Genomic DNA, 27921 nt, shown 5'->3' with positions numbered 1-27921 from the left:
TTTTCTCTGGGGGAAAAAAACCCTGAACAATCTTATTCTGTAAAGTCAAAGTTTAATACTGTATTTAAAGATTGTGAGTTTTTACATTTTTTTCTTTTTCCTTTCTCCCTTTCTCTGATTTTGTTTTCCTTATTTGCACCTTTTAATACTAAATGAGCAAAGGAGTTAACATTAGGTGTTTAACTACTAAATGATTTTTTTCCCTAAGAAAGGCATTTTTAAAAAAAAAAGTGGTAATTTTTATAAAATTAATACTTACGATAACTGGTCTGATTGTCTTTTTCTGCATGGGTGGAAATGGAGGGAAGAGACTTAAATCTCTACTTAAAAGATCTGGATGACACATTTCAGAATATACGCAATGGGGTGGTGGTGGTGGTGGTAAATGGCTCCACCATCTTAACATGTCAACCCTGGAGACTGGAGTGTGTGATTATATTATTCTGAATAGAAAACACTGACACATCTATTACTTTTCATATTTTTTCATCTGCAAGTAACTCTTCTAATACTTTCTGTACTTTTTTTAAAGGATCACCTCTTTCATCTAGAAGCTCACCGGTTAGAGAAAGGAAGGGGCAGATGTCCATATGCACCAAGTTCCTCCTTCATGTCCACTTTATATGGTAATAATTAAGAACTCCTTTGCTATTCGCACAAACTCTTTAAGGCTTGTTGCCATTATTCCATCTATTCTTGTGTACTTATGTCGGGCTTTGTTGAATTGAGTCATAGAGTCTCAGGATTGGTCTGCCATCCGTCTTGCCTGTTGCATCACACTGGGGAAACGTCGGGTGTTCTTCAGGCATTGTTAAACTGACGGACTGTGTTATTGCCATCCGTTATTGTTATTTATCACATAATCTATTCTGAATGTGGGAGAAATCCCAGTTGTGCCAGCTCCTACTGCCCCAGTTTCAACAATTCCCTTTTGGAAATTCAATCCAAGGCCTACAGAAATGGAGGCTACAGATCTAAGCATGTTTCTCCATAACAGGAAAGTTCCCAACATTCATCCCTGCACTTTATGAGAACTCATGCAGCACTCATTCACAGATGCGTTTAGCAGACTCACGGTGTAGTTTGGAAATGTTGGTATGATATCCACCCTATATCATACTGTATAAATATGGGCCAGTGCAACAGGCATCCTTGGAACCATGTTAGCTAAGATGAGATTTGTTCCAAGTGATCAGTACAGACAGTGAGCAGCCACTCATTGTTCACTTGTGTACTTGAATCTAAACCAAGCTCAGAAAAAAATATGACCCAGCGAAGAGGGGCATGCAGCCATGGTTGGGACTGGATGACCTTAAGCCAACATGGAATCCCCATCTCTAGGGGAGACACCAACCGCGGAGCATAAGAGAATAGGCTTCAGCTCTACTTGCACATGCTTTTCCATTCAGAGTTCACGATGGCTGCTCTTTTATTGCTTGTCTAATTCCAGTGCAAACAATTTAGAGCTTTATCAATATTGTTTTCTCACAGAGATAAACAAGGAGGAAAATGTGTCCTCCCGGATGGTCCTACAAATGTGTTCCCTTCTTTCATTCTAGTTTAGTGTAGGAAAAAGTAAGCACAGAAAGTCAACTCAGAGAAGAATAGGGAACAGTTTTATTTAATTTCACTTATTCAAGCCATCCATCCACACATTTGGATTCATTTTGGACCTCCAGAGCACACAGAAGCTTGGATGCAGAGACTCTCTGCAGCGCTTTCAAGCTTTTCCTGGGGTTTCACAACATTTTCCAAGTTCTAGTTGTTTTAAAGAGCTCCAGACAGGTTCATGTCCTTCAAAATTTCGTTTTGGAATTGAGTCCAACATATTTAATGGCATGACAATCAGTAGCCTGATGGCACACTTTGGCAATTTAAAATACATTGCATGTAGTTATTTTTTTTTTTTTAAAAAAACCCTCATGATTCAGAGTAACTTTTACTGAAATGTCTGTATTACAGCAGGGAAAAAAAATACAGTATAATCTTTTGTGGTTTTGTGTGCATTAAATTAAAATACTGGGCAAACTCCAAACAAAATTTCTAAAATGAAATTATTTTAATGGATGAAATTTAAGCACAAGTAACAGAGAAGGCTTAACTTGTGTTCCTTCCCTACCACTTCTGTTTTGTTTTGTTTCTCGTTTAACGTTTTCTTGTGAATTAGCTTCAGTTTTGGGAGAGATTATTTGATACTAAGGTAAAACAGTAAGAAACAATTCTACTCTTGAATGAATAAATTCTGAATGACAATCAGAAAGCGGAATAAGCTTTCAACCATGGCTAATGCTATATAAAAATGTTAAATGATTGGGCATATTCCATAAATAATTTTATGACTCAAACGCTCTCCAGCCTGCTTTCAATAAAACAACTTCCTAGTTTGTAATAGAGCTGACTGGTGAATTAACAAAGACCACACAAGTTCTTGAAAGAAAGGCTGTTTTCTTTAGGCGTGTGGCTTTTTGACAAATGGTGAACTTCTGATCTGCCTCTTTTCTGCTCCAGAACTTTTTAGCTGCTGTAGCTGAGGAGTAGATGGATCCCTTGTACCATTAGTGGTAGGGCATGCTTTTCTCAGTTGAGACCCATTATTTCCGATTATTCTGTGCTGCCTCATCTGTATGTGTTGTATGTGTGTGGGGAAGGAGGGAGGGAGGGAGGAGCAAAGCATGCCTGGAGAATACATTCCTAGCAGATCACTAAAGGCTTGAAGGACACCCCAATGCCCAGCTAAACCAAGCAGGCACCTAGATGAAGCAGCACCCATATAGGTAGATGCTGAAGTGGAAGGCCACTCTAGGAACAACGGCAAAGGGACCATTTCATTCTGAGAGGAGGGAGATGGCAATTCTGTATTTTCCCATGGAGAGACAGTATAAATTGATAGATCATCTAGTGCCAGGCAGTGTTGCCCATCAGTCAGATGCCAGTGACTGAGAAAGAACCAAGGATCTTCTAGGGCCCTGAGTTCACTATGATGCAGCTACATTCTTCAAGTCAACCAGGTTCTTCTGTCGAAAGGCTGGAAGTATGTAGCAAAGATATATGGAAATTGGGAAGAGATTTTTTTTTCAAACACTGTTAAATAAATCTAATCAGGCTATTACACTGCATCAAGGTCATCATCGAAAGAAGATCTAGTCCTGTGTGGATTAATATTTCAGTGTTCTAGAAAATGCTTGATCAGACAATTCTAGCTGAACACGAACATCCTCACTGAAAGTAGATTTATTGCCAAGTAAATACAACATTATTAATTATAGACCTCTGAAAATTCCTACTACTGAAAAAATGCTGACTCTGTGCCTTGCAAGAAGAAAATTGCCAGTAGAAATGAGTTTGAAATATAGTTGCATCTTTTCTAAAGAGCTGATCTGCACGTTAAATTTCTCAATCAATCATTTAAAACCATAGGTGTACAATTATGCAAATTTGCTTGAAATGGGCTATTAGGTTTTCGTGAGTGTTTGTATGTAGGTCTTTGGTTATTCGGGTTTTCTCCCATGTAAAATTGGAAGTGTCTTGGCGACGTTTCGATGAAGTCTCATTCGTCATCTTCAGGCTGGTGTTTTCGGCTTTGTGCTTCTAGGAGCTATGTTCCTAGAAGCACGAAGCCGAAAACACCAGCCTGAAGATGAGGACTTTGTCAAAACGTCGCCAAGACACTTCCAATTTTACGCGGGAGAAAACCCGAACAACCAAAGACCTAGACCTACAAATATATATATATATATATATATATCTATATATATATATATATATATATATATATATATATATATATATATATATATATATATATATGTTAAATAGCTGATTTGTGGAAATAGCTGCAATTATTGAAAAGTTTCCAGAGATGTTTGGTTTGTTATCTTTTGAGTTTCCCCACTCCAGAAAGAAAACATAGCATCTTTTAGAAAAGACAGAATAAAGATGGTTGCTTGTTATGCCCTTTGAAGAAGTCGTTCAAGTGCGTAAAAGGGGGGAGGGGTACGGAGAGCTGACACAGCCAGGAAAGATCAGGAAAGTCAAAGCAGGCTAAAGAAGCATCCAAACTATAAGAACAGTAAAATCACAGGCATGCAATAATTTTTATTTTACAAAGATGTTCCTCATCCCCAACCAAAGACAAGTCTGGGCAGCAATGCTCTAAGGTAAGAATCTAGAACAGAGATAAAATGCTCTTTCAGAGACTGAAATTATGACAAGCAGTTTCTGAATCTGCTGTGGAAGTCTCGGAAAGACACAGCTGTTTCATTAGGTGTAGAGAGAAGCTTCAGACTCCTATGGAAGCCAACAGTTTTTCTCTTATATAGGCCTATTTTCAACTATCATGAAAAGCTAGTCTGGGGGAGTCCAATGATTGGAGTCCTGCCAGCTAAACAATCTGGGTCATAAGGCTACACAAACACACACACACAAACACGACTTCTGTATTTCTGTAGATGTCAAAGTTGTATCTTCTAAAGCCGAGAACTAGAGAACATGATCACATAATTATTTTGCAGACTCTGCCATGAAGTACCACATCAGTATGAGCTGCTAAAATGTATTTGTCTGCTAACATTTGACTTAGCTTCAGGGCCTCATGAGTTTGAAATCAGTATTTATTCAGTATTAAGCAAAACCTAAGAAATAATAACACATCTCTTGTTGGAAACAGATTTCAGAGCCTACCTGGTAGAGAGTTTACATTATTGAAGTCATTACTTAAAATCACAGCATAATTGTTTTCAAATTAATGTAAACCAAAATTAAATCCACAAGTAAAAATTGTAAATCCTTGAGAAAACACACTAATAATCAAAATAATAGTAGTATTCATTTTAATGGTGAAATGTAAATTAGAAAATGCATTTGTTTTCTTTCAAGTTTAAAAAAGGAAGAAAATAAATAAATTATTGTGAGAGAGGACCGTTCTTTTTTGTATGTATAATATGGTTTTCCACTATTTTGTGGCTTGGCTGCCATCTCGTGGTAAATATATGCAAGTTGTTTTGATTCCACTGATACCAGTATCTATATTTTAAGAAATGAATCAGTGATATATAAAGCTAATTACCCTTAGCTTATGTTAGGGAAAATATAGAGTCTAAATATTAGATTACTGAATCTTTGCCATATCTCTAGTCAGTTGTAGAATATTAGCCTGTATAATACCCCACTGTTGTTGTTGTTGTTGTTAATTGCGAAGTCGTGTCCGACCCATCACGACCCCATGGACAACGTTCTCCAGGCCTTCCTGTCCTCTACCATTTCTGGAGTCCATTTAAGCTCACGCCTACTGCTTCAGTGACTCCATCCAGCCACCTCATTCTCTTGTCGTCCCCTTCTTCTACTGCCCTCAATCTTTCCCAGCATTAGGCCCTTCTCCAGTGAGTCCTTCCTTCTCATTAGGTGGCCAAAGTATTTGAGTTTCCCACTATTATATATTAAATATTTGTTTTAAACTCACAGCACACAATATTTATATCAAAATCAAACAGACTTTTCCACATCTGTAAAGTTTAGAATTACAAGATTACTGTTCTGGGTTAAGAGAACCTGAAAAATATTAGTACATGCTGACTCCTTTGTGATAGCCTGGATTTCAACATGCAACAATTCTTGTTGTCTGAAGATTCTGGGGCATTCTGGTATAAACTGAAATGCTACACCCCAGAAGTCCTTTGGGGCATGTGTGTCTTTGTGGTAAAGAGGAGATTCCAGTCCCAGGGATCTGCAGAGTGGTTGCTCTGACGAAGGAGCGAGTCTGGAGTTGGAGAATAAGATCGAGGGGAATGTGCAGATGCCAGAGGACCACAGAGAGATGTGTTGTGTGACTCTTGTCAGGCCTATAGGACTCCCCAACCCGCCTTCTACCCTGCCTGGCCTGGACTCAACTCATTGCCCAGAGCAGAGCTGAGTTTTGGCATATTTTTGGCATATTTTGGCCAGTGTGATCTAATGAGCTCACAATCACAGTTTGTGAGTCAGGATTTTTAAACCTGAGCTAACCCTGCAAGCCGCAGAATGCACACCCTCGGACCACTTCCACTGAGGACATCACTTCTGTCCTGTGGCCGAGAAAACTGTGGTCATACTGTCATTAGGAATTGAGTTGGACTTGCTGGAGACTTTACTATCTATCTTTGCCTCTTTGGTCTTCAGGAAACGAACTATTTACTGGACTCTACAGTGACTACTGGGGGAGAGACGCCGCCATCTTCCGCATGATGGGCCGCATGGCTCACATCCGGACTGAGCCTGATGATGATCGGCTGCTGAAAGGTAGAAATGGCTCTAACAATAAGGGTAATGAGAACAAAAACAGCAGTCGCCACTACGAAGCATCAAAAATGCTCTTTCAGAATAATATGCTGGCCTCAGCTTACATGGAACGTCTACCGTGGGTCTTATCCCACAAAGCACGGTGGTCCATCTTTACGTTATCATCATGGAGATGGACCATGATACAAGTTAATTTAGAGAGGTTCATAATCTCGTATGGGACAATGCAAATAGAAGTTATGCTTTGCAACATTTCGATTAGCCGAGAAGTTATGCCCTTGGTCGGTGGTGGCAAACTTATGGCACGTGTGCCAGAGGCGGCACTCAGAGCCCTCTCTGTGGGCACATGTGCCGTCGCCCCAGCCCCGCCTCCCCCTGCAGTCCCTTCCTCACCAGCAGCCCCCCAGAGGAGAGTTGCCCTAAAGTGCAGCCCATGCAGAGCAGCGCAGCCAAGGACATGGTAGCCAGGCAGCGGGGACAAGACTCCGCCCTTGCGCCCTATCATGCGCAGTTGATGCTGTGGGGTGCGGGCAGAGGGCATGGCCGCCATGGCATTGCTGGGCCGCCTGGGCGATCTGTGGTGGGCCATGGAGGCGGTGAGTGGCCCTGCGGGTGGGTGGGGTGATGGGCGGGGTGGGGTGGGAGTGGAGCAGGCAGGACGAGGGCAGAGCAGGGCCAGGTGGGGAAGCAGGGCGGGGCTAGATTTTGGGCACTCAGTCTCTAAAGGGTTCGCCATCACTGCCATAGTCCGCAGAACCAAACATTCTTCCCTACAATGTTAGCTAGTTCTGCAGCAGAGGAATACATGAGGACACCGCAAGAATAAAAGAGCTTTGAATGGGAAACACTGTCTTAGACTCCAGAATAATTGTTGCATATCCAGAAGGAGCTGTTCTGATGTTTTTGAAACCTTATTATCTTGAATGCAAGTTTGCTGACACAGGAATTAAGCAGTTCCATCAATCCCCGTATCTCACTGTCTCTTTAAGAACCTAAATTTGTTAGTTCCCATGTGATTCCTGACAACGAAGACCGGGAGGACAACAAGGTGTATTTCTTCTTCACCGAGAAAGCTTTAGAGGCAGAAACGGGCGCTCAAGCTCTCTATGCCAGAGTGGGCCGGGTCTGTGTGGTAAGGAACACTTTTATTGCCATCTACTGGCGATTCGCTGCTTTTCTTCCTTCTTTTTCTTCTGTGTATTTAATTCAGCTTTTCCCAACTTGACACCCGTCAGATATGTTGGGCTTCTTCGTTCTAGAACAGATGAGCCTCAGTCCCAGAAGGTTTGCTGGCATGAGCCGGGAGAAGGCAGTTTTAGGAAAGCTGGAATAAAATAAGAACACACATTCTCACAAGCCAAGCTTGAATTGTGAGTCCAGTCCCAATCTCCATATCAGCCACCCCTATACCCACCCACCTTGATGTGACTCTGGCAGAGCTCGGTTAGGCTTGCAGAGAGAGAGGTATCCAAAAAAAAACCCCACAGAAGGGCAACATAAAAAGGATTCCGGTGAAAGAGAATGGAAAGAGAAAGAAGTCCCTTTTGTGTAGAACTGAATGTATAAAGTTCGGGTCTGCTCCTTATTTTAATTCCAAAGCACACATGAGCACCGTTTTGCATTGTGATGGGCTGAACAGAAGAGCCGATCCCACCAGCTTCCCATCCCCTCCCTGCCTCCTACCTCTGCTCAGCTGAGTCTCTGATGCTCAGGAGTGGCACATGGGGCCTCTGCACAAGAGATTAGAGGCTCCCCTTTCTAGCTTTCAAGAGTTTATAGCATCACAAGCACACACCCTCTTTGAGGAACTCCGTTTCTTGGACCTAAAAGTACCGCTATGAGTCAGTCAAAATCATTTTCCTACAGGGCCACCACAACTTGGCTATGACCAGATAGGAAATCCTCTGAAGACCTAACCCAGGGGTAGTCAACCTTGGCTCTTTTATGACTTGTGGACTTCAACTCCCAGAATTCCTGAGCCAGCTGTGCTGGCTCAGGAATTCTGGGAGTTGAAGTCCACGAGTCATAAAAGAGCCAAGGTTGACTACCCCTGACCTAACCTATGCAGTCATACCAGACACTGACTGAAGTTTTTTTCAACTTTCGTGTATGTATGCAGCTTGGGTTAGTTTGTGGTCTGGTGCTTTGCGCTAAGACGGAAGATGAATGGACTGAGTCATGTTGTGTGAATGCAACTTAGCAGCGTCTAACCTGGTTCTGAGAAAGAACTTTCTTGTTTGTGTCTTCTTCTCAGAATGACATGGGAGGACAAAGGATGCTGGTGAATAAGTGGACCACTTTCCTCAAGGCCAGACTGGCATGTTCTGTACCAGGGATGAATGGCATTGACACGCATTTTGACGAATTGGGTGAGTTTTGTTGTTGTTAGTTGCAAAGTCGTGTCCGACCCATCGCAACCCCATGGACAACGTTCCTCCAGGCCTTCCTGTCCTCTACCATCTTCTGGACTCCATTTAAGCTCATGCCTACTGCTTCAGGGACTCCATCCAGCCATCTCATTCTCTGTCGTCCCCTTCTTCTATTGCCCTCAATCTTTCCCAGCATTAGGCTCTTCTCCAGTGAGTCCTTCCTTCTCATTAGGTGGCCAAAGTACTTGAGTTTCAACTTCAGGATCTGGCCTTCTAAAGAGCAGTCAGGGTTGATCTCCTCTAGGACTGACCGGTTGGATCGCCTTGCAGTCCAGGGGACTGGGTGAGTTACGTGGCTGCAAAGAGTTTGAAGGCAGAACCCTCATAAGGGCTCAAAGTGAAAAATAGTTGCATAGCTCTATTTAAATATTTCATAACAGGAAGGTCATGATTGTTCAGTCAAGGCAATAAATCATGGTTTCATGCAGCAGCCATAGTGGCAAGGTTCACATGTTGGGATATAATGTGACCTGTTTGGTTTTGGCTTAGCATTATGTGTGAATGGGACAAGTGTGGCTTTTCCAACAAATACTGGTTGAAATAAACCCCAGTTTAGAATAATGTGTGAACCAGTTTCAATTTGCATGTTTTTCTTCCACTTCTTCTTCCAGTTTAGTAGCACAGAAGAGACAGGAAGCTTTCACTGCTGTTTTTAATTAGCCACAGTTATAATAAATCTTTCCATTCTCCTTACAGTTCCAAACAGAACAGGAGACCGTGATATAGCATGACACACAAATTGGCCCTCTGGGTCAGTAATAACCCTACAGAATTAAGCATGCAAAATTATTTTCTTTGCTAGGTAGTATAAACAAGTCATTTGTCTATTTATTTATGTATATTATTAAAATAATCTAATTTGAGTGCAAGATAAACTGCATCTTGTTTCCATTTTTGCAGAGGACATATTTTTGCTCCAGACTCGGGATAACAAAAACCCGGTGATATTTGGACTCTTCAACACTACAAGGTATACAGATATGATGTGGGAAGATCATAGAGTCCCTGAGGGACAGGCCACAAGCCCCCTTTGCCCTATTAGCAAATCAATAGGACAGTTAGATAATAACGTTATAAGAATGATCTGATGCAATAAACATTATAAGAATGATCTGATGCAATTTAGTCCTGGACAATAAAATGGTCGTCATTGGGTTAATTGCTTAGAATCCGTAGGCAAAGAATCCCGACTCCTGAATGGGGCTCTGGAGGATCACGGAGTCCAGATGGAATTTTCTCTCCAGATGGATCCCAGATCCCAGCCAGCCCTAGTCTGGATCTTACCTTTCATACCCAAACGAAGTGATCATACCATTTGACTTAGGCTAAATGCATTTGATAGGATGTCCTTCAAAGCAGTTTGCCCATTTTGCCCTGCTTCTCTTTTTTTTCCCTTTCTTCTTTAAGAATAAAACAGCAGTGCAAATTAATACCCATTTTGGAACACTAAAGAAACAGGCCTTGACATGTTCTTTTGAAACACTAAACAATTTTCATAGCTACTCAACATTGTTGGCTGTCAATTAAATGCCGACTGCTTGAGCAAGCAATCAAGGCTGCACCACTCACCGACACAGGAAATTTTATTTATTTATTTATTTTTATTTTTAAAATTTATAAGCCGCCCCACTCCCGAAGGACTCTGGGCGGCTAACAATAAAAAACACATAAAACATAACAAACAACAATACAAAAACAATCATCCAGGGGTCAGGTTTTATAAACCCCAGGCCTGCCGGAAAAGCCAGGTCTTAAGTAGCTTACGGAAGACCAACAGGGTGGGAGCGGTCCTAATCTCCGGGGGGAGCTGATTCCAAAGCGTGGGCGGCATCACAGAGAAGGCCCTCCTCCGCGGCCCCGCCAAATGGCACTGCCTGGCCGACGGGGCCCGAAGGAGGCCCAGCCTGTGGGATCTAACCGGACGAAGGGAACTATGAGGAAATCTGGAAATAGGGCCACCGTTGTCCTTTGTCACCACTTCTCTGACACTGAAGCCTCCCCTCTTCCCCCCCCACATACACACCCATCTCCCCGGCTTCCCTGTCTTCAAGTAAGGGAACACATTGGGAAGGAAGAGGCACCCAGCAGCTTTTGCTTCTGAGAAGACCTGAGCCCTAAGCAAGGTGTTCACAAGGGGAGGTCAAAAACAGGTGTGACAGAGTTGCAACACAAGTTGTCCTACCTGGGTATTGCAAGAGCAGATCCTTAAATGGAAATTGTCAGTGGCATAAAGAGACTCAAGAATGGTGAGAGGGAGCAAGGGTTGAAGCCACTGTTCTGCAGAATGGTCCGTGATGACAAGCTTTCTTTGAAGAACTTTCACATTGTGGACTTCTACCATTTTTGATTTGTAGCAATATATTCCACGGGTATGCGGTCTGTGTCTATCACATGGCGAGTATCCGGGCGGCTTTCAATGGACCCTATGCTCACAGAGAAGGACCTGAATACCATTGGTCTGTGTACGAAGGCAAAGTGCCTTACCCAAGGCCTGGATCGGTGAGTTTAAAGGGGATAAGCCGATTCCCCTTTGAGTGGGACTATGGTTTTCTGTTTTAAAAAGGCAGGAATGGAAGCCTCCACCCCGTATTTCTGTGTATGTGCTTTGCTCACGACTCTGAGGTGGCTGAGATTTGTAAACATGATTTTAAAAAACTTGATCCTGATCAGCGCAGCCTTCACTGACCTCGCAAACCAAGGTTTATTACAGCAGGAACCAGCCACAATGGCCAGTTGTACAATCATAAGTTTGGCTCATTTTTTTTTATTTTAAAAGATGTGTGAAACTACATTACATCTTATTCAACAAAACACAGTTTTAAATTTAAATTTTTAAATTTTTATTTGCCAGCTCATTTTCGCAGTTTAGTAGTAGTAGTAATAATAATAATAATAATAATAATAATTAATAATAATAATAATAAAGTTGGAAGGGACCTTGGAGGTCATCTAGTCCAATCCCCTGCTCAGGCAGGAAACCCTATACCATTTTGGACAAATGGCTGTCCAGTCTCTTCTTAAAAATTTCCAATGTTGGAGCATTCACCGCTTCTGGAGGTAGGTTGTTCCATTGGTTAATTTTTCTAACTGTCAGGAAATTTCTCCTTATTTCTAGGTTGCTTCACTCCTTGATTAATTTCCATCTGTTGCTTCTTGTCCTGCCCTCAGGCGCTTTGGAGAATAGCTTGACTCTCTTCTTTGTGGCAGCCCCTGAGATATTGGAAGACTGCTATTTATTTATTTATTTATTTATGAGACTTACATACTGCTTTAAGTGCAAGCACTCTCTAAGCGGTGTACACCAGTAAGCAATGTATATATATATTTACATTGCCCCCAACAATCTGGGTCCTCATTTTACCTACCCCGGAAGGATGGAAGGCTGAGTCAACCTTGAGCCGGTGAGATTTGAACCGCTAACCTGCTGAACACGGTCAGCTAAATTGGCCTGCAGTACTGCTATCATGTCCCCCCTCGTCCTTCTCTTCATTAAACTAGACATACCCAATTCCAGCAACCGTTCCTTATATGCTTTAGCCTCCAGTCCTCTAATCATCTTTGTTGCTCTTCTCTGTACTCTTTCTAGAGTCTCAACACCTTTTTTACATCGCAGTGACCAAAACTGGATGCAGTATTCCAAGTGTGGCCTTATGAAGGCATTGTAAAGTGGTATTAACGCTTCATGTGAGCAATGGGAAAGAGAAAGAGATGAAGAAATGGAGAGAAAGAGAATTGGACACACTTATACACACACACACATACAAACACGCATCTCCAGCTCAGTATTACATTCTCAAATCTTGCTGGAGACAGTCTTTTTCAGCAGAATTTGGCACTCAGCTGTCACTAACTGAGTCGATCTGCAGAAAACCAGTCCTTTGAACTTCTGCTGAAAACCACAACTTCTGCCTTTTATGACAAGCAGCTGATGAAAATTCTGCTGCAGGCTGATGAGAAAATTAATTTTTCAAACCATCATAGAGCAAATAGTTCAGAAGACCTAAGTCCCAAGAAAAGGAAAATAAACACTGCCCCGTTTGATGAGCGTTGGAGTTTATGATTGTCAGTTATAGTCTTGCCACACGTTAAAAATGAATGTTTCCAGTAAACATGAAGAGTATTTGATTTCACTTTATTGATTGAAAATCCAGTCTAAATGGGGAGAGTCTGCTACTGTGGCTGGGCTTTTAAATGTTTCTGAAAAACCCCACTGTTTTCAATCTGTGGAAGAAGTAAATGTCTACTCAGCTGTTTCTAGCAGAATGTTAAATGGTTCCAATTAAAGAGCATGAAGCAACTTTTGAACTAAAGGATCCAGAGTTAAAACCCATTATTCTGTCCGGTTGCTGAAGGAGTTAAAAGCTTCCTGTTCAAAAGCTGGTATCAGGCTGGCATACAGACAGAGTGAGCCTCCCCCCACTGAATTATTTTTGAGTCGCTACATAAAAGACTCCAGTATAAACTGATTTGCTTTAGTCAGTCTGCTTGCTTGCTTGTTTATTATTTACTCATTAAATTTATACCCCCAGACTTCCAGTGGTCTGCAGCAATTAAGAGTATCAAAGCAAGACAAGTGCACGCCAATTAAAGTATCAATTTCATAAAAATGTAAAACTTCAAAAGAACCTCATTCATCCTGAGGGTCTTGTCACTCCCAGTGGCCCCCTAAAACAACTTGGCTCTCCATGGTCCCTCCGAAAGTGGGTCAGTCTGATTTCTAAGAGGATGCCATCCCATAATATAAGGGCTGCCAGTGGGTGCAGAAAGGAAAGTATCCTTGCTTCTGTTGTCCCGCTCGTGTACAGAAATGCATGCGTTCAGGGCCATATGTAGGAAACCATGCCATGTCTTTATGCTGTATCCCCAGTGGCATACAGTGATTATTACAGATGATACTTGTCTCTTTTCCCAACTTTGACAAGCTTGACAATCTGACTGGCTACATCTTAAAGTGGAAGGATGGTGCTGACAGAGCAATTAACTTTAAGATTGTGCCTGTGGAGGGCTGCCGTACAGGAGCTGCAATCCAATTCGGCAAAAATTAAAAAAACGTGATTCACAGTTGGCACGTGCCTCCCTTTAATGCCTTGATGTGATAGATACATAAAATTGCTTAGTCGCAGGCACAAATGCACACATAACAGAGAGCACCATCAATGTCGTCATGTTCTCTCCTTTGTGTTTCACAGTGTGCCAGCAAAGTGAACGGGGGTCTGCACGGGAGCACCAAGGACTATCCGGATGAGGCCATCCGCTTTGCTCGAACTCACCCGCTGATGTATCAAACTGTCCAGCCAGTGCACAAAAGGCCAATTCTTGTGAAGACAGATGGAAAGTACAGACTCAAACAAATAGCTGTAGACAGAGTAGACGCAGAAGATGGCCAATACGATGTCTTGTTTATCGGAACAGGTAAGAGAAAAAGAGGGAAAGTGGATGGTTTAAATTTCCCTCTCCATGGGTGTCAGGCTAGTTCCATTTGCAATCTGCCAGCCCTAAACCATCCATGCTGCTTCATGCCTAATGTTGACTTCTCGTTTATTTCTAGCCAGTAATTTCCTCCTGTTTTCATCCTTCATAATTGCCCTATCTCATAAGAGTAGTGAATGCATCTTGACTTGATGCATGGTGAACAGTGAGGTCAACATTCTTTCAGTCCTTTGAGAATAGAGTAGAGTATTCTATTCTATGCTATGCTATGCTATGCTATTCTATTCTATTCCATCCCATCCCATCCCATCCCATCCCGCATTCTATTCTATTCTATTCTATTCTATGCTATGCTATTCTATTCTATGCTATTCTATTCTATTCTATTCCATTCTATTCTATTCTATTCTATCCCATCCCATCCCATCCTGCATTCTATTCTATTCTATTCCATTCCATTCCATTAAGTTGTTAAATTTCAGACATTTGAAATTATCTAGATGTGGTTCCTTGTTCTGATTATTTAAATTTATATATACTTATTTTTAATAACTTGCAGATTTAAATTTTGGCATGTTAGTTTCAAACATTTTCATCTTAAATGATTGACATGTTTTTTTTTAAACCAATTCCTAATTATCTGATAGACATCTTTTCATATTCACCTACAGATAATGGAATTGTCTTGAAAGTTATCACAATTTACAACCAAGATACAGAATCTATGGAGGAAGTGATTCTTGAAGAGCTGCAAGTGTTCAAAGTAAGTGAGCCTACTACACACCAGGCTTTTAACCCAGATTGAACCCTTCTACACTGCCCTCACCACTATTCAGAAACTACAGCCTGCCCAGAATGCAGTAGCATGGGCAGTGAAGAGGGTGTCACATTGTTTGCACGTGGCCCCATTGCTTTGTGAGCTGGACCATTTTTAACCTGGCTTCCAGGTGAAAATCCGGGTGCTGGTTATTACCTTTTAAGCTTTCCAGGGCCTGACTCGCTGAAGGAACAGTGGTTACTGCCAGCCCAATATGGTCCAGCCTGCCAGTGCATCCCAGATCCCATCAATTATGTCCTGACATCTTGCATGACCCAGCAAGGGGGCCGCCTCTATGCAAAGTCCTGGCTCTCCCTATTGACGTTCTCCCCAAAGGCTTGTGCATCTCCCCTGGCTCTCCTCCCAGCCCTTGAGGTGCCCCATTTGGCTGTGGGTGTTCAGTAGATGGTGTTCTGCTCTCCTGGTCAGTTGTGTGCTTTATTCTGTGTATTTCTAATTTGTAAACTGCCAGAGTCTTGGAGTCGGGCAGCCTCAAGAATTAATAACACCCAGAAACTGCAACTGGTACAAATGTAGCATCCTTTTAGCCAGCACTTGTCATCAGGAACATATTACACCTGGGTGCAGCAGTCCTCTGTCCAAAATGTGGACTTTGCTGACTTCAAAAGAGTGGCCTTTATCTTTTAAATGCCAATGGACTGCTGAATCTTGTCCTGATGGGTTTGTTCTCCTAGGTTGTGCTAGGCGTTTATGAAGTGGTTGCTTTCTCTCCCCAATGTACAGATCTGCACAAGGCTCACTGCATTGTACTGCATATACCACGTTGCTTAGTTTGTGTTTGGGTGTTTTATCCTTGGGGTGGACAAGCTTCTGCCTTAATGTATTCAGCAGCCCATCTGCATTTAAAAGACAAAGTCCAATCTTTTGAAGACAGAAAAGCCCACATTTTGGATAGAGAAGACCACTGGTTTGAAAGGGGTCAAAGAGGCCATCTATGTCAAAATTGAATAGCCCTCTCTCAACAGAGGGGCAGGGATACAACAGTCTACAACACAGTCCTTTCAGCAGTTTCAAGAAAGCTCCACACCCATTGACAAACTCAGGTGACCTTGAGGATACAGATAAAGCTCCAAGTGGCCTCAACAACTCTTTAAAAGAATGCAAATGACCACCTGTCTGCAAGGAATATAAATCCTTCCATTCCCAAGTCAAAGCTAAAGAAGCTTCTTAGATAAGAAGTGAAACATCTTCAAAGAAAAACAAGAAAGTCCAGTTGCCTCGTAAAAAAGCACCTTTGAGACAACCATGACCCGGAAGACTGAGAATCTCCATAGACAATATGTTGAATATGGATAAAGCTGCTTCCTGCTCACTACAGTAAGCTTTGGGTGATCTGAAGAGTGGCTGAAAGACAGAAGGAATCTACCTTTGCTAAATAATCTTGGCACAAAATGTATAATTCTTGGATTTATTTATTTATTTATTTATGAGACTGATATACCGCTTTAAGTGCAAGCACTCTCTAAGCGGTGTACACCAGTAAGCAATGTATGTATATATTTACATTGCCCCCAACAATCTGGGTCCTCATTTTACCTACCTTGGAAGGATGGAAAGCTGAGTCAACCTTGAGCCAGTGAGATTTAAACCGCTGACCTGCTGAACACAGTCAGCTAAAGTGGCCTGCAGTACTGCACCCTAACTGCTGCGCCACCTCGGCTCTTGATTGACCGATCACCAACATATAGCTATCATAACTGCATGGATAGCTTCTTTCCTAATTAAGAAAAATGTTTTCACTTTCAGGTGCCAACTCCTATTATTTTTATGGAAATTTCTTCCAAAAGAGTAAGTGTTATTCTTTTTTAAGAAAATTATTTCACTCTTCTTAGCAGTATGAATATGTCCAGTATGTAGACATTCAAAGATAAAATCTTTGTTCTAAACTGTTATTTTTTTCCAGTGGCCCATCAGGCTTCATAGAGAGTATTTAAGGCGCCCATTTCAAAACCCCTTCTCTTGTGAGATGTAAAGTTCTCCTATGCGAGGATAGCTTTACACACTAAAGGACTCATGTGGTGCTTTAATTTTTCAGGTCAGCCCTTGGCTTTAAGAAAATGAAGCAACCAGGAAAACATCCCACAGGTGCAGATTCCCAATATAGGTAGAGATATCCCAAAAGATACCTGATGCATCTATCCAGGGCATAGTATGTTCTAGAACAGTGGTGGCGAACCTATGGCACGGGTGCCAGAGGCAGCACTCGGAGCCCTCTCTGTGGGCACACATGCCGTCACCCCAGTCCCGCCTCCTCCCATGGCCCCCTCCTCACCAGCAGCCCTCCCAGAGGAGAGTCACCCCAGGCACAGCCCACACAAAGTAGTGCAGCCAAGGACATGGTAGCCGGGCAACGGGGACAAGACTCTGCCCTTGCGCCCCGTCACACGCAGATGATGCTGCGGGACACGGGTGGAGGGCGTGGCCACGGCACTGCTGGGCCGCTTGGGTGATCTGTGGCGGGCCGTGTAGGTGGTGGGTGGCCCAGCGGGCAGGGTGGAATGGGGACGGGGGGCAGGTTTTGGGCACTCGGTCTCTAAAAGGTTTGCCATCACTGTCCTAGAATTTTATTTTCTATCTTGATTCATCAAACAGACATTCAACCAGCCCATAATCTTTCCACAAAGATTGTGAGTTCTAGTCCCATCTTAGGCCCCAAGCCAACTGGGTGACCTTGGGCCAGTCACACTCTCTCAGCCCTAGAAAATAGGCAAGAGTTAACCACTTGTGGAAAATCTTTCCAAGAAAACATTAGGAATTTATCCAGACAATTGCAAAGAGTCAAGACTAGCTTAAAGGCACCAAAAACAATACTTTAGAAATACCTACTTAGTAGTAATAGTATTTTTATGTATAACTGGTTTATATATATATATCAGTTAAATTCAGTCAAATAATATTCAGTTCAATACATTTATGTGAAATTGAGGGCTGCTTCCATGTTATCCTTTGAAAGGTCAGATTTGTTATCTTTGTTCATTTTCCTTCTGCTTCAAGAGACTTCTGCTACTATAGTACAACAAAATATGCCATATAAAATGAATTTTCATGGGGTGGTCTAGAATGTTAAATATTAATGTATAGCTCTACCTCCCAGATAAGTGTTCAGATATATACTTGCCTCTCTCACTGTGTTTGTTTCCATGTGTGTGTACACCTACAGTAGATGTGTGTGCATATACAAGCTGTGTCGAATTTCCTTCAACTCTTACATAACCAATCCCTTTTTCCTGATTTATAAAATGTGAAATGAGATCTTGCTGCAGTTGTTGATAAATAAAGCACCGGTCTCCTAAGAAACCAAACACTTTAAGGCATCTTAAAGCCGTTTAATATCAAACTCAGTTTGATTTTTATTTTCCTGAGCAGTGAAGACATAGCTGGACAGTTTGATTTCCCCTGACAGTATACTGTTTGCCTCACAAAGGAAGAATGCTAGCTCAACCTTGTTTAGCAAATTTTGTCCAGAATTTGACAGTAATTTATCTTTTTGCCACGTCACATCAAATCAAAAAGTGCCCGCGGTCCACCACGTACCGTAAATGAGGTTTTAATTCATTATAACCTGCAATAAGGTTACAGCTTCATTATAGAAGCATGATGGTTGGTGAAAAGAGGGAGCCAGGCCAAGGGAAGCTGGCTTAGATCTCCCTTCGGCCGAATGCTCGTTCACCCTCTTCTACAAAAGGGACACTGAAGGAAGCTGGCTGTTCATGTTAGAGCAGTGGTTCTCAATCTTTTTAATGCCGTGACCCCCAACCGGTCGTAAGTCGAGGACTACTCAACCGGTCGTAAGTCGAGGACTACTCAATTGGTGCAGCACCGTTTGCAGAATGGGACTTTTGGCGGGCTCAGCAGGGCAGAGACAGCCTGGACAATTCCTATTGGCTTTTGAAAGCCAATAGAATTAGACTCTATTCAAGAGAGTCTATTCTATTGGCTTTCAAAAGCCAATAGAATAAAAGGGAATAGCACAGCTAAGGAAAAGGGGGAAAAAATGGCGGACGGCGTTGTTTGGCAACCCCCATGAAATGGTCGTTGAGAACCGCTGTGTTAGAGGCTGTTGCAAGGATAAAACATAAGAAGTGAAACACCCTTCCTTTTTCTCTGCTTCAAAGCTAAGTGATGGCTCAAATATAATATTGCTTATTAAAATTAATACAGTTTTAGGTAAAAGTCAATCAAACAGAAATCATCAATCCCATGCGATTATAATAATCTATATCCTGTTTTTAAGCTTTACTAATTACAGTTGTCATATTCCAATTACGTTTTAGTAATTATATTATATTTAGGAAACAGAGAGGAAATTTTCGATCATTAATTTGAGCTATACTTATAAGATTTTGTCTTTGAACGACTTGACACCCTGACCACCACGTTGTGTCCTAAGCTGGGAAAAAATGGAAAAAACCAATAAAACTTTTTATATATATAAAAAAAGCTAAGCGATGGCTTGAGGGTGGCAATGCTGCTCCCAAACCAATTGATTTCTGTAGTATTTCTTGATCGTGCTCCATCAGCCATAACAATGTAGGAAGTGGCTTTTTTTTTCATTGCATGTTCATAATATACTTTCTCCTGGCATATTCTTTTGAAGCCATGGATCATCAGTATGAAGGGGACTCGCCAAAGATTGTGCTAAAGATCGTTGTGCTTTCCTTACAGCAACAAATTTACGTTGGGTCTGAGTCTGCCATCGCACAGGTGAAGTTCCACCAGTGTGACATGTATGGGTCAGCCTGCACTGATTGCTGCCTGGCGAGGGATCCCTACTGTGCCTGGGATGGGCTCTCCTGTTCCAGATATTATCCAACAGGAACACAGACAAAAAGGTAAGAATCCTATAAAGCCAAAAGATTTTGGTCAAGAATACATATATGGTTAGAGAAAACGACTAAAAACCACATAGATTTCAAGCCAGAATTATTTTTGTTAGGTATAATTGTAGGAAATCATGAGAACAAATGTGTATACTTAAGGTTACATGTGTTAACGGCAGCGAGAATTGTATTTGCTCAACGTTGGAAAGATGAAAAACTACCAGTGGAGGAAGAGATAATTAAGAAAATTTTAGACTGTGCAGAAATGGACAGATTGACACTGAAAACGAAAGAGAAAGAAGATTCAGGATAACAGGGGTAGGCAACCTTGACTCTTTTATGACTGGTGGACTTCAACTCCCAGAATTCCTGAGCCAGCATGGCTACCCCTGCTTTAGAACATGAAATAAGTTTTATCAATAGCTAGAAAAACGAGGTAGAGAGAAGGGAGTTAGTAAGCTAAATATTAAAACCCAGACAATATGTTGCTGATAAAATATTAAGGATTTGTAATTATAAAAAATTAATAAAATATTGGGGGGGGGAGAATGGTAAGAATCTTACTTTGCCTATGAAATGGCATGCGATTTGCAAAAATTCTGCATTTGAACTGATTCCAAACACACATTTTAAGCACGGAACAGCTACTTTGTGTTCTGAAGTCGTTAGTGCTCAAAACACATTCAGTTTCAAAATTGAAGCCTTTTGACCAGGGATGACCACACAGCAGGTAAAAAACAAAACAAAAATCAAAGCGGCAGCTGCGTAACTGAAGTCCTGCCCCTTTTTATCAATATAATGAAGATGGAAAGGAGCAGGGCCACAGCTGCCGTCACAACGGTTTCGGCATTCCCTGCAGATTCTGCTCACTTTGAACTCAAGAAACCTTTGAGGTTTTTGATCAGACAATCCATTTCATACTCAGAACTGCTCTTTAGAAATGGGACTCCAAATTTGAAAATTGTTTTCCAATGGCATGCTTTGCTGAGGGCATCCGTTCAGGGCTGTAGAGGGCATCCATACGGTTCCTTTTAGAAGTCTTTTTCAGCTCACTGGACGTGACCGTAAGTCCTCTGTTGGAGGCTGGATGGTTGTTTCCGAGGGATGTCTTGGATTGACCAATTGGGATTAACTGGACAATCCTCTGGTAACACCCTTTCTGATCAAAGGCTGTGGTCATGAAACAGAGGTGTCCTGGTTAACTGAATTAACCGATTTTCCAAATTCACAACACATGGGAGCCTATATTAACCAAGTTTGTACAAAGGGATAAACCACATGCTGCAAACATTTTTCAGAAATGTACTTTTTTATTATTATAAAGGAACACCCAGACTGCGGACTTAGCCATTATTTTTATTATTAGTGTTATTATTTTAAAGGATTCAAACAGTACTAAAGAGAAAAGTGCAGAAACAGGTCAGGCAATTTTTTTTACTTGAGTTGAAACGTTTCGGGAGCAAATGATAAACCACATTTGAAGGTGAGAGGGGAAAAGAGTCATGCTGGCAACGTGCATTGATTCACTTGAAGTTGATTTTGGCAGTGGAGCATGGGTTACATTGGACAGGAGAAGAAAGCAAAGCGAAGGCAGTTTCTCTTTCAGAGGCTGCAGGCATCTCTGCACTACAGCGAGAAAATCTGGTCCCATCTGCCAATGTGCAGTTTTTCCACCCATTTCTGCCAGAAAAAGAGAGTCAGGTCTCTCTTTAGCAGACTGGCATTTAATGCTTGCATTGCTGTAAGACTGATGTGACAAATACTAGACCAGGGGTAAGCAACCTTGGCTCTTTTATGACTCGTGGACTTCCACTCCCAGAATTCCTGAGCCAGCCATGCTGAGGGGAAAAAGAGAGGTTTCCAAGCTGAGCCATGCTGGCTCATGAATTCTGGGAGTTGAAGTTTACGAGTCAGAAAGCAGTCTAGGCCTAGGCCAGGGTTAGGCAACCTTGGCTCTTTTATGACTTGTGGACAACTCCCAGAATTCCTGAGCCAGCCATGCTGAGGGGAAAGGGAGAGGTTTCCAAGTTGAGCCATGCTGGCTCAGGAATTCTGGGAGTTGAAGTTTACGAGTCAGAAAGCGGTCTAGGCCTAGGTCAGGGGTAGGCAACCTTGGCTCTTTTATGACTTGTGGACTTCAACTCCCAGAATTCCTGAGCCAGCCATGCTGAGGGGAAAGGGAGAGGTTTCCAAGCTGAGCCATGCTGACTCAGGAATTCTGGGAGTTTATTTATTTATTTATTTATTTATGAGTCTTATATACTGCTTTAAGTGCAAGCACTCTCTAAGCGGTATACACCAGTAAGCAATGTATATATATATATATATTTTCATTGCCCCCAACAATCTGGGTCCTCATTTTACCTACCCCGGAAGGATGGAAGGCTGAGTCAACCTTGAGCCGGTGAGATTTGAACCGCTGACCTGCTGAACACAGTCAGCTAAAGTGGCCTGCAGTACTGCACCCTAACTGCTGCGCCACCTCGGCTCATAAGTTGAAGTCCACGAGTCATAAAAGAGCCAAGGTTGCCTACCCCTGTACTAGACGATGGTAAGATTATGGCCTCAGCGTGGTGTATAATTCACTGAGTTGTGCCCAGATAACTCTGATACATCCCCATATTATCTCTTGGAGTGAAGCTTCCTTGGTCACTTCTAAGGGGACACAGCCTGTTTCCATCCCGCTGACTTTGAAAACATCCGTTTCCTGATAGAGGCTTCTGCCTTTTGCAGTCACAACCATGAGTTTTCAGCTGCTTGCGAATTGTTTTTCATTTTGCTCAGACGCTTCCGTAGACAAGATATCCGTCATGGAAATGCAGCTCAGCAGTGCTTCGGCCAGCCATTGCTAGGTAATTATTACTATTTTTTTTTCTGCAGGAAAGATCGTGCAGCTGGGAGTTTGCAACAGGCTGAGGGCTGCCCTAAGCGGGTGAATGCAGTCCTAGGTCGGATCAGCAGAGGGAGGGTATCAAGATCATGTGAAGTCTTTTGGGTGGATCAGAGGAGGCAGGCGGATTTTATAATAATAATAATAAAGTTGGAAGGGACCTTGGAGGTCATCAAGTCCAACCCCCTGCTCAGGCAGGAAACCTTACACCATTTCAGACAAAAGTCTGTCCAGTCTCTTCTTAAAAACTTTTAGTGTTGGAGCATTCACCCTTCTGGAGGCAGGTTGTTCCATTGGTTACTTGTTCTCACTGTCAGGAAGTTTCTCCTTAGTTCTAGGTTGCTTCTCTCCTTGACTAGTTTCCATCTGTTGCTTCTTGTCCTGCCTTCAGGAGCTTTGGAGAATAGCTTGACTCCCTCTTCTCTGGGGCAGCCCCTGAGATATTGGAACACTGCTATCTTGTCCCCCCTCGTCCTTCTCTTCATTAAACTAGACATATCCAATTCCAGCAACCTTTCCTTATATGCTTTAGCCTCCAGTCCCTTAATCATCTTTGTTGCTCTTCTCTGTACTCTTTCTAGAGTCCCAGCATCTTTTTTACATCGTGGTGACCAAAACTGGATGCCGTATTCCAAGTGTAGCCTTACCAAGGCATTGTAAAGTGGTATTAATACTTGACGTGATCTTGAGTATATCCCTCTGTTAATGCAGCCCAGCACTGTGTTGGCTTTTTTGGCAGGTGCAGCACCCTGCTGGTGGCAGCTGCAGCACCCTGCTGGAACCACTTACTGTAATTGGGGTACATTTCCTACTTTGTGTTCGAATCTCAGGCAGGGGAAACCAAGGCCTCATCTTACATTATTGCATGGAGAAGCCGTACACATCGTAACTTGGCTCCAGTTCAGATGTTATGTGTGCAGGGTCGGGTGAGAGGGCAGGGCTTTGTCTGTTGATAGGATTTTCTGTTAATTCTGCGATCGGAGGTAAGCGTGGCAAAGCAGATGTGCGGATGTGCTCACTGTTTACATAAGAAAACCAGCGGAATATTTTCTATATTGGTGACCGCTCCAAAAGTAGGCCGTAGGGGGAAGGTCCTCCATGTTGAATGCTCGGTTGCTATCCGATAAAAGAGACTTTCTACTTTTGCACATTAAAAGCAAACATCAGTTTCTCTTTAGAAGTCGGTAGGGCAAGTGATGCGTGTCTGATGCGTGTCTCCCGCCGTCTGCAGGAGATGCCTTGGGCAAGACAGAGGAGCGGCTGGCGTACGGCATAGAGCACAACAGCACTCTCCTGGAGTGTATCCCCAGGACCTTGCAAGCCAAAGTGATCTGGTTTGTGCAGAGAGCTCACGAAGCCCGGAAAGAAGAGGTACTTGGGATTACCGTTGCCCTGGCCCTGCTCTTGATTTCATGGGGTTTTTCTAAGGCTGTGCAGATCACCTGGTGTCAAAGGGCAACGTGTGATTTGGAGGTACAGGGGTAGAGGTGCAGAGGGCGCCTGTCTTCCTGAGGGTTCTAGCTGGGAGATCCAGCGGCTTCAGGTGTTCCCAACAGGTGCTGCTCCTGTGCTCCCCAGTCTCATTTTGCCCTTTGAAACGGAACCTAACTCCTTCTATGCCTCCCCCCCCCCCGTCACTACGTTCAGTGTTTTGTCAGGTTCAGCTCAGAAAGAGTCATGGCTGGAAGACACACCCACACACAGAGACCATCAAGCACTGCTTCTATTTCATGAAATATTGTTATCGAAGAAGCATTGCGTACGTTCCCTTAGTCCCGCGGAGTTTGTGATGACGCCTTTCACACTTCCACTAATATTCTTCCCCAAATAGTTTTAGCATTGTTCAGCATAGCTAATTGAACATAAACAGCAACATACGTATGACAGATTCTGAATGGAACAAAGTTCATTCAAGTCCTCAGCCATTCTGGAGAATTGGTGCTGCTGAGTCCCAGATCTGCTGTGATTACTTTAAACAAGGAAGTTAAATTCTTTTTCTTTTTTTCCATGTTAAGGGCAACTTCGAGACCAGGGGTGTCAAACTCGCAATGTCACGTGTCGCGACGTATCGCAACTTTTTTTTCCATTGCCGGCAGTGGGGTGGGTGCAGGTTCGCCATGATGCATCCGGTCCACAGGCCGGCAGTCGCTATTCTAGACCAAAAGGGTATTCAGAAAAGAACTATAAATAAATCAGTAAAACTAGTCATGCCTTCAGAAACTTAACTTTGGGGTACATTGTGCTTCAAGTTATTTGAATTTAACACTCCTGCATCTTATTCAAAATTTTCTAAATTTTACTGATACGTTTATTAGACTCTTCCCCTAAACCCAGTTCAGTTACACATGTGTGCAATTGTATTAGAAATGTAAATATATTTCTCACTTTAGTCATTTATTGCTAGTCAATCTTAGTTTCATCAGTCTGATTTTTTTTGTAACCTTCCAATGGATGAAACAGTTTCCTCTTTGACTTGCACACAGGTAAAGGCTGATGAGAGGATTCTTAAAATGGACATTGGCCTGTTGTTTTTAAGACTGCACCGAATGGATGCTGGAACGTATTTTTGCCAGACAGTGGAACACAGCATCGTTCACACAGTGAAAAAAATCACCCTGGAAGTCGTGGAAGAGGAACGCGTAGACTACATGTTCAACAGGGACTACGAAGAGGATCTAGCTCAGAAAATGCCCTGCCCTGCACAGAGCGGCATCTCCCATGGATCAAGGCCGTGGTACAAGGAGTTCCTGCAACTGATAGGCTACAGCAATTTTCAAAGAGTGGAGGAATATTGTGAAAAAGTGTGGTGCACAGATAAGAAGAGGAAAAAGCTGAAAATGACTCCATCTAAGTGGAAGTACGCCAATCCACAAGAAAAAAAGGCACGTATCAAATCAGAGCATTACCGAGTTCCCAGGCACACCCAAGCTGGCTCCTGATGGGGGAGAACCCAATATATCATGCAGCCCCCTCCCACCACCCAAAATAAATCCATTCAGGAGACCTTTGTGGTGTTTGGACCCAACAAAAGGGGACGTTGAGACTGGAAATAAGCTAAAATGCTTTTAGTAAGTTATATACTTGATGTCTATTTAGATGCATTTTTTAAAAAAAAGAAACCTACTTAATTGTTGAATTTTAACTGTATCATTATGAATCCAGCTTCAATTGAAAGACAATCTGACAATCTTCATATTCAGCATTTAGTCCAATTAATCATGGACAGGCTTGCACTGTATATTTTACTGTATTTGGGGGTATTTAAGTGAGTTCAGAATGCTGATGTTTTGAAAAGCAAAGCAACCAGTAAATTGTATCGTTTGTTTGTTTGTTTTATTTCAAACATAGCTAAAATTGATTTTCACATAGCCTATCCCATAGCCTCTTTCTAAATTCTAGGAAATTTTCCAGTTTTCACTTAGGAAAAAAAGCATGTTTCTAATTCTTGCTTGGTTTGCATATATGAAGGCATAGGAGAATTGGGGAGTGGAGAAAAAGGTGATCATAAATTAAGGTGACCAACTTTTTTGCAATGAAAAGGAGGACACAAATAAATTGAAGAAAAAAATATCGTAAATAAAAGAAACATTTTATTCATTGCAACAATAATACAGACAACTTGCATGTGCAAAGTTTGCCAGCTGGGTGTTTTGGCGCGCTCAGCAGCAATTCTTAATTGGCTTTCGAAAGCCAATAGTGGGAGTAGCACAGCTTATGCAAAATTTGGAAAAAAAAAAACATTAAAAAGGTACCCAAACGCTGTTCTGAGCGTTCTATGAGAAAGAAAAAAAAGCCCTGCAAATTAGTCTTCAAATATCAAAAAACAGGACATGCAGGAGGACACTTTTCGAGGGAGGACAGAACTCACAAAAGGAGGACTGTCCTCCCTAAAGGAGGACGGTTGGTCACCTTACATAAATAAAAGCTGAAAAAGCAAAATTATTTGAGCGATGCAGCGGAGCATATCTGCAGAAGCAACAAAAGAAGGTGTCTTTGTTGCAATTAACACATTAACAGGCGCAAAACATTACTGTATAATTTTCCTGAACTGAGCCCAACTATTTCAGTTATGGCTTCCGGGGCCCTGTACCAAGACAGGGTAACAGGTGATCCCAGGTTCATCCTGTGAAGATCTTTTAACAACTCTTGGTGCAATGACACAGGCCTACAAAACAGAATTTTAGAATTAGCCATACGTGTGAATATGCTAGGTATATTAAAGAGAAAGTCTTGCCAGTTTTATCATTTCTGAGTGTTGTCCCTTCTGGGTCTGTTCTTACCATAAAGTCCTTCTCATAAATGTAGAAAATTTGTAATAAGCAGAATGCCCATTAGAATGGTTAACATTGGTAAAAGGTTGGAAAATATCAGTAATTTGATATTATTTCCATTTCCTTCTGAACTACAGCCAAGGTAGTTTTTTTTTTTCATTTTAAAAGGTTGATATCTACAGTGGGAAACTGCCCTCTATTAACCTAACTTCTTCCCCCCCCCCCCACAGCAAAAAGGCACATAGCACCCCCGCCCTCTGTGTAGGCACCAGGCTGTACAAAACACTGAACTGGAGACTAGATGTGGATGAGTGGACTTTCCAAACTCCATTAGTAAGTCACATCAAATCTGGTGTCACAACAGATGTCTCCTAACCAACTTGGTGATTTAGAAATACTTTTTTTTTCTCCAATTAATTTGAGTCGTTGGATTGGGGTATCAATGTTTTAAACCGAACTGACTGTTTTAATGAAGCAATATCCCTCATATGCATTTTAAATATCCATATAAACTAAAAATAGACAGGGCTGCACTAATGATGTACATCTCCACCCTGGGCTGGGCTGGGCTGGTGATTTTGCTCCGTGCCTGCAGGTTGTAAGGAAGGGCCTGGATGGGGGAGAGACCGGAGGCAACTCAGCCCTGGCAGAGACAGAAGGGCCTTGTTCTCAGTCACGTCCTGACTGTATTCCTACAGCATGTTCCATGTGGGGCCACCCTTGAAAACCACCCAGAAGCTGCACCTGGTCCAGAATGCAATGGGGGCGGTTCTGAGTGCTCCATATTTCAACCATGTTACACCACTGTGGCAAAGGTTGCTTTGTGGTTGCAATTCAAGATGCAGATTATCTGTGCTCTCCTTAAGGGACTGTGGCCATCCCACTAGATTAGATAGGGTGGGTGCACTCCAGGTCCTCTCCCCCAAATGGTGTCACCTAATGGGACCCCAGAAGTTTGCCTTCTCTGTAG

The 27921-nt window shown here is 42.4% G+C and overlaps 1 protein-coding gene across 1 annotated transcript; it reads left to right on the top strand.

Annotated features, from left to right (window-relative positions):
• Positions 1-536: 536 nt before the first annotated feature.
• Positions 537-26304, top strand: SEMA3E (semaphorin 3E). Its single transcript, XM_039341417.1, has 13 exons — positions 537-626; positions 6154-6273; positions 7263-7405; positions 8528-8642; positions 9603-9672; positions 11057-11201; positions 13892-14114; positions 14804-14895; positions 16717-16758; positions 19636-19802; positions 22575-22642; positions 23912-24051; positions 25164-26304. The coding sequence occupies exons 1-13, from the start codon at positions 611-613 to the stop codon at positions 25617-25619; spliced, it is 1797 nt and encodes a 598-aa protein (XP_039197351.1). The 5' UTR covers positions 537-610; the 3' UTR covers positions 25620-26304.
• The last annotated feature ends 1617 nt before the right edge of the window (positions 26305-27921 follow it).

The sequence above is a fragment of the Crotalus tigris genome, unplaced genomic scaffold (genome assembly GCF_016545835.1).
Source record: "Crotalus tigris isolate CLP2741 ecotype Arizona unplaced genomic scaffold, ASM1654583v1 scf7180000017764.6497338, whole genome shotgun sequence".
Taxonomy (NCBI): Eukaryota; Metazoa; Chordata; class Lepidosauria; order Squamata; family Viperidae; genus Crotalus; species Crotalus tigris.
The sequence above is the reverse complement of the archived record's forward strand: the minus strand, read 5'-3'. Positions and strand labels throughout refer to the sequence as shown.

What these genes read in the sequence shown, in the direction of transcription:
- SEMA3E (XM_039341417.1), top strand. An exon ending in TGATGATCGGCTGCTGAAAG is followed by an intron (nt 6,274 to 7,262) that starts GTAGAAATGGCT and finishes TGTCTCTTTAAG; the next exon opens with AACCTAAATTTGTTAGTTCC. An exon ending in CTTACCCAAGGCCTGGATCG is followed by an intron (nt 11,202 to 13,891) that starts GTGAGTTTAAAG and finishes TGTGTTTCACAG; the next exon opens with TGTGCCAGCAAAGTGAACGG.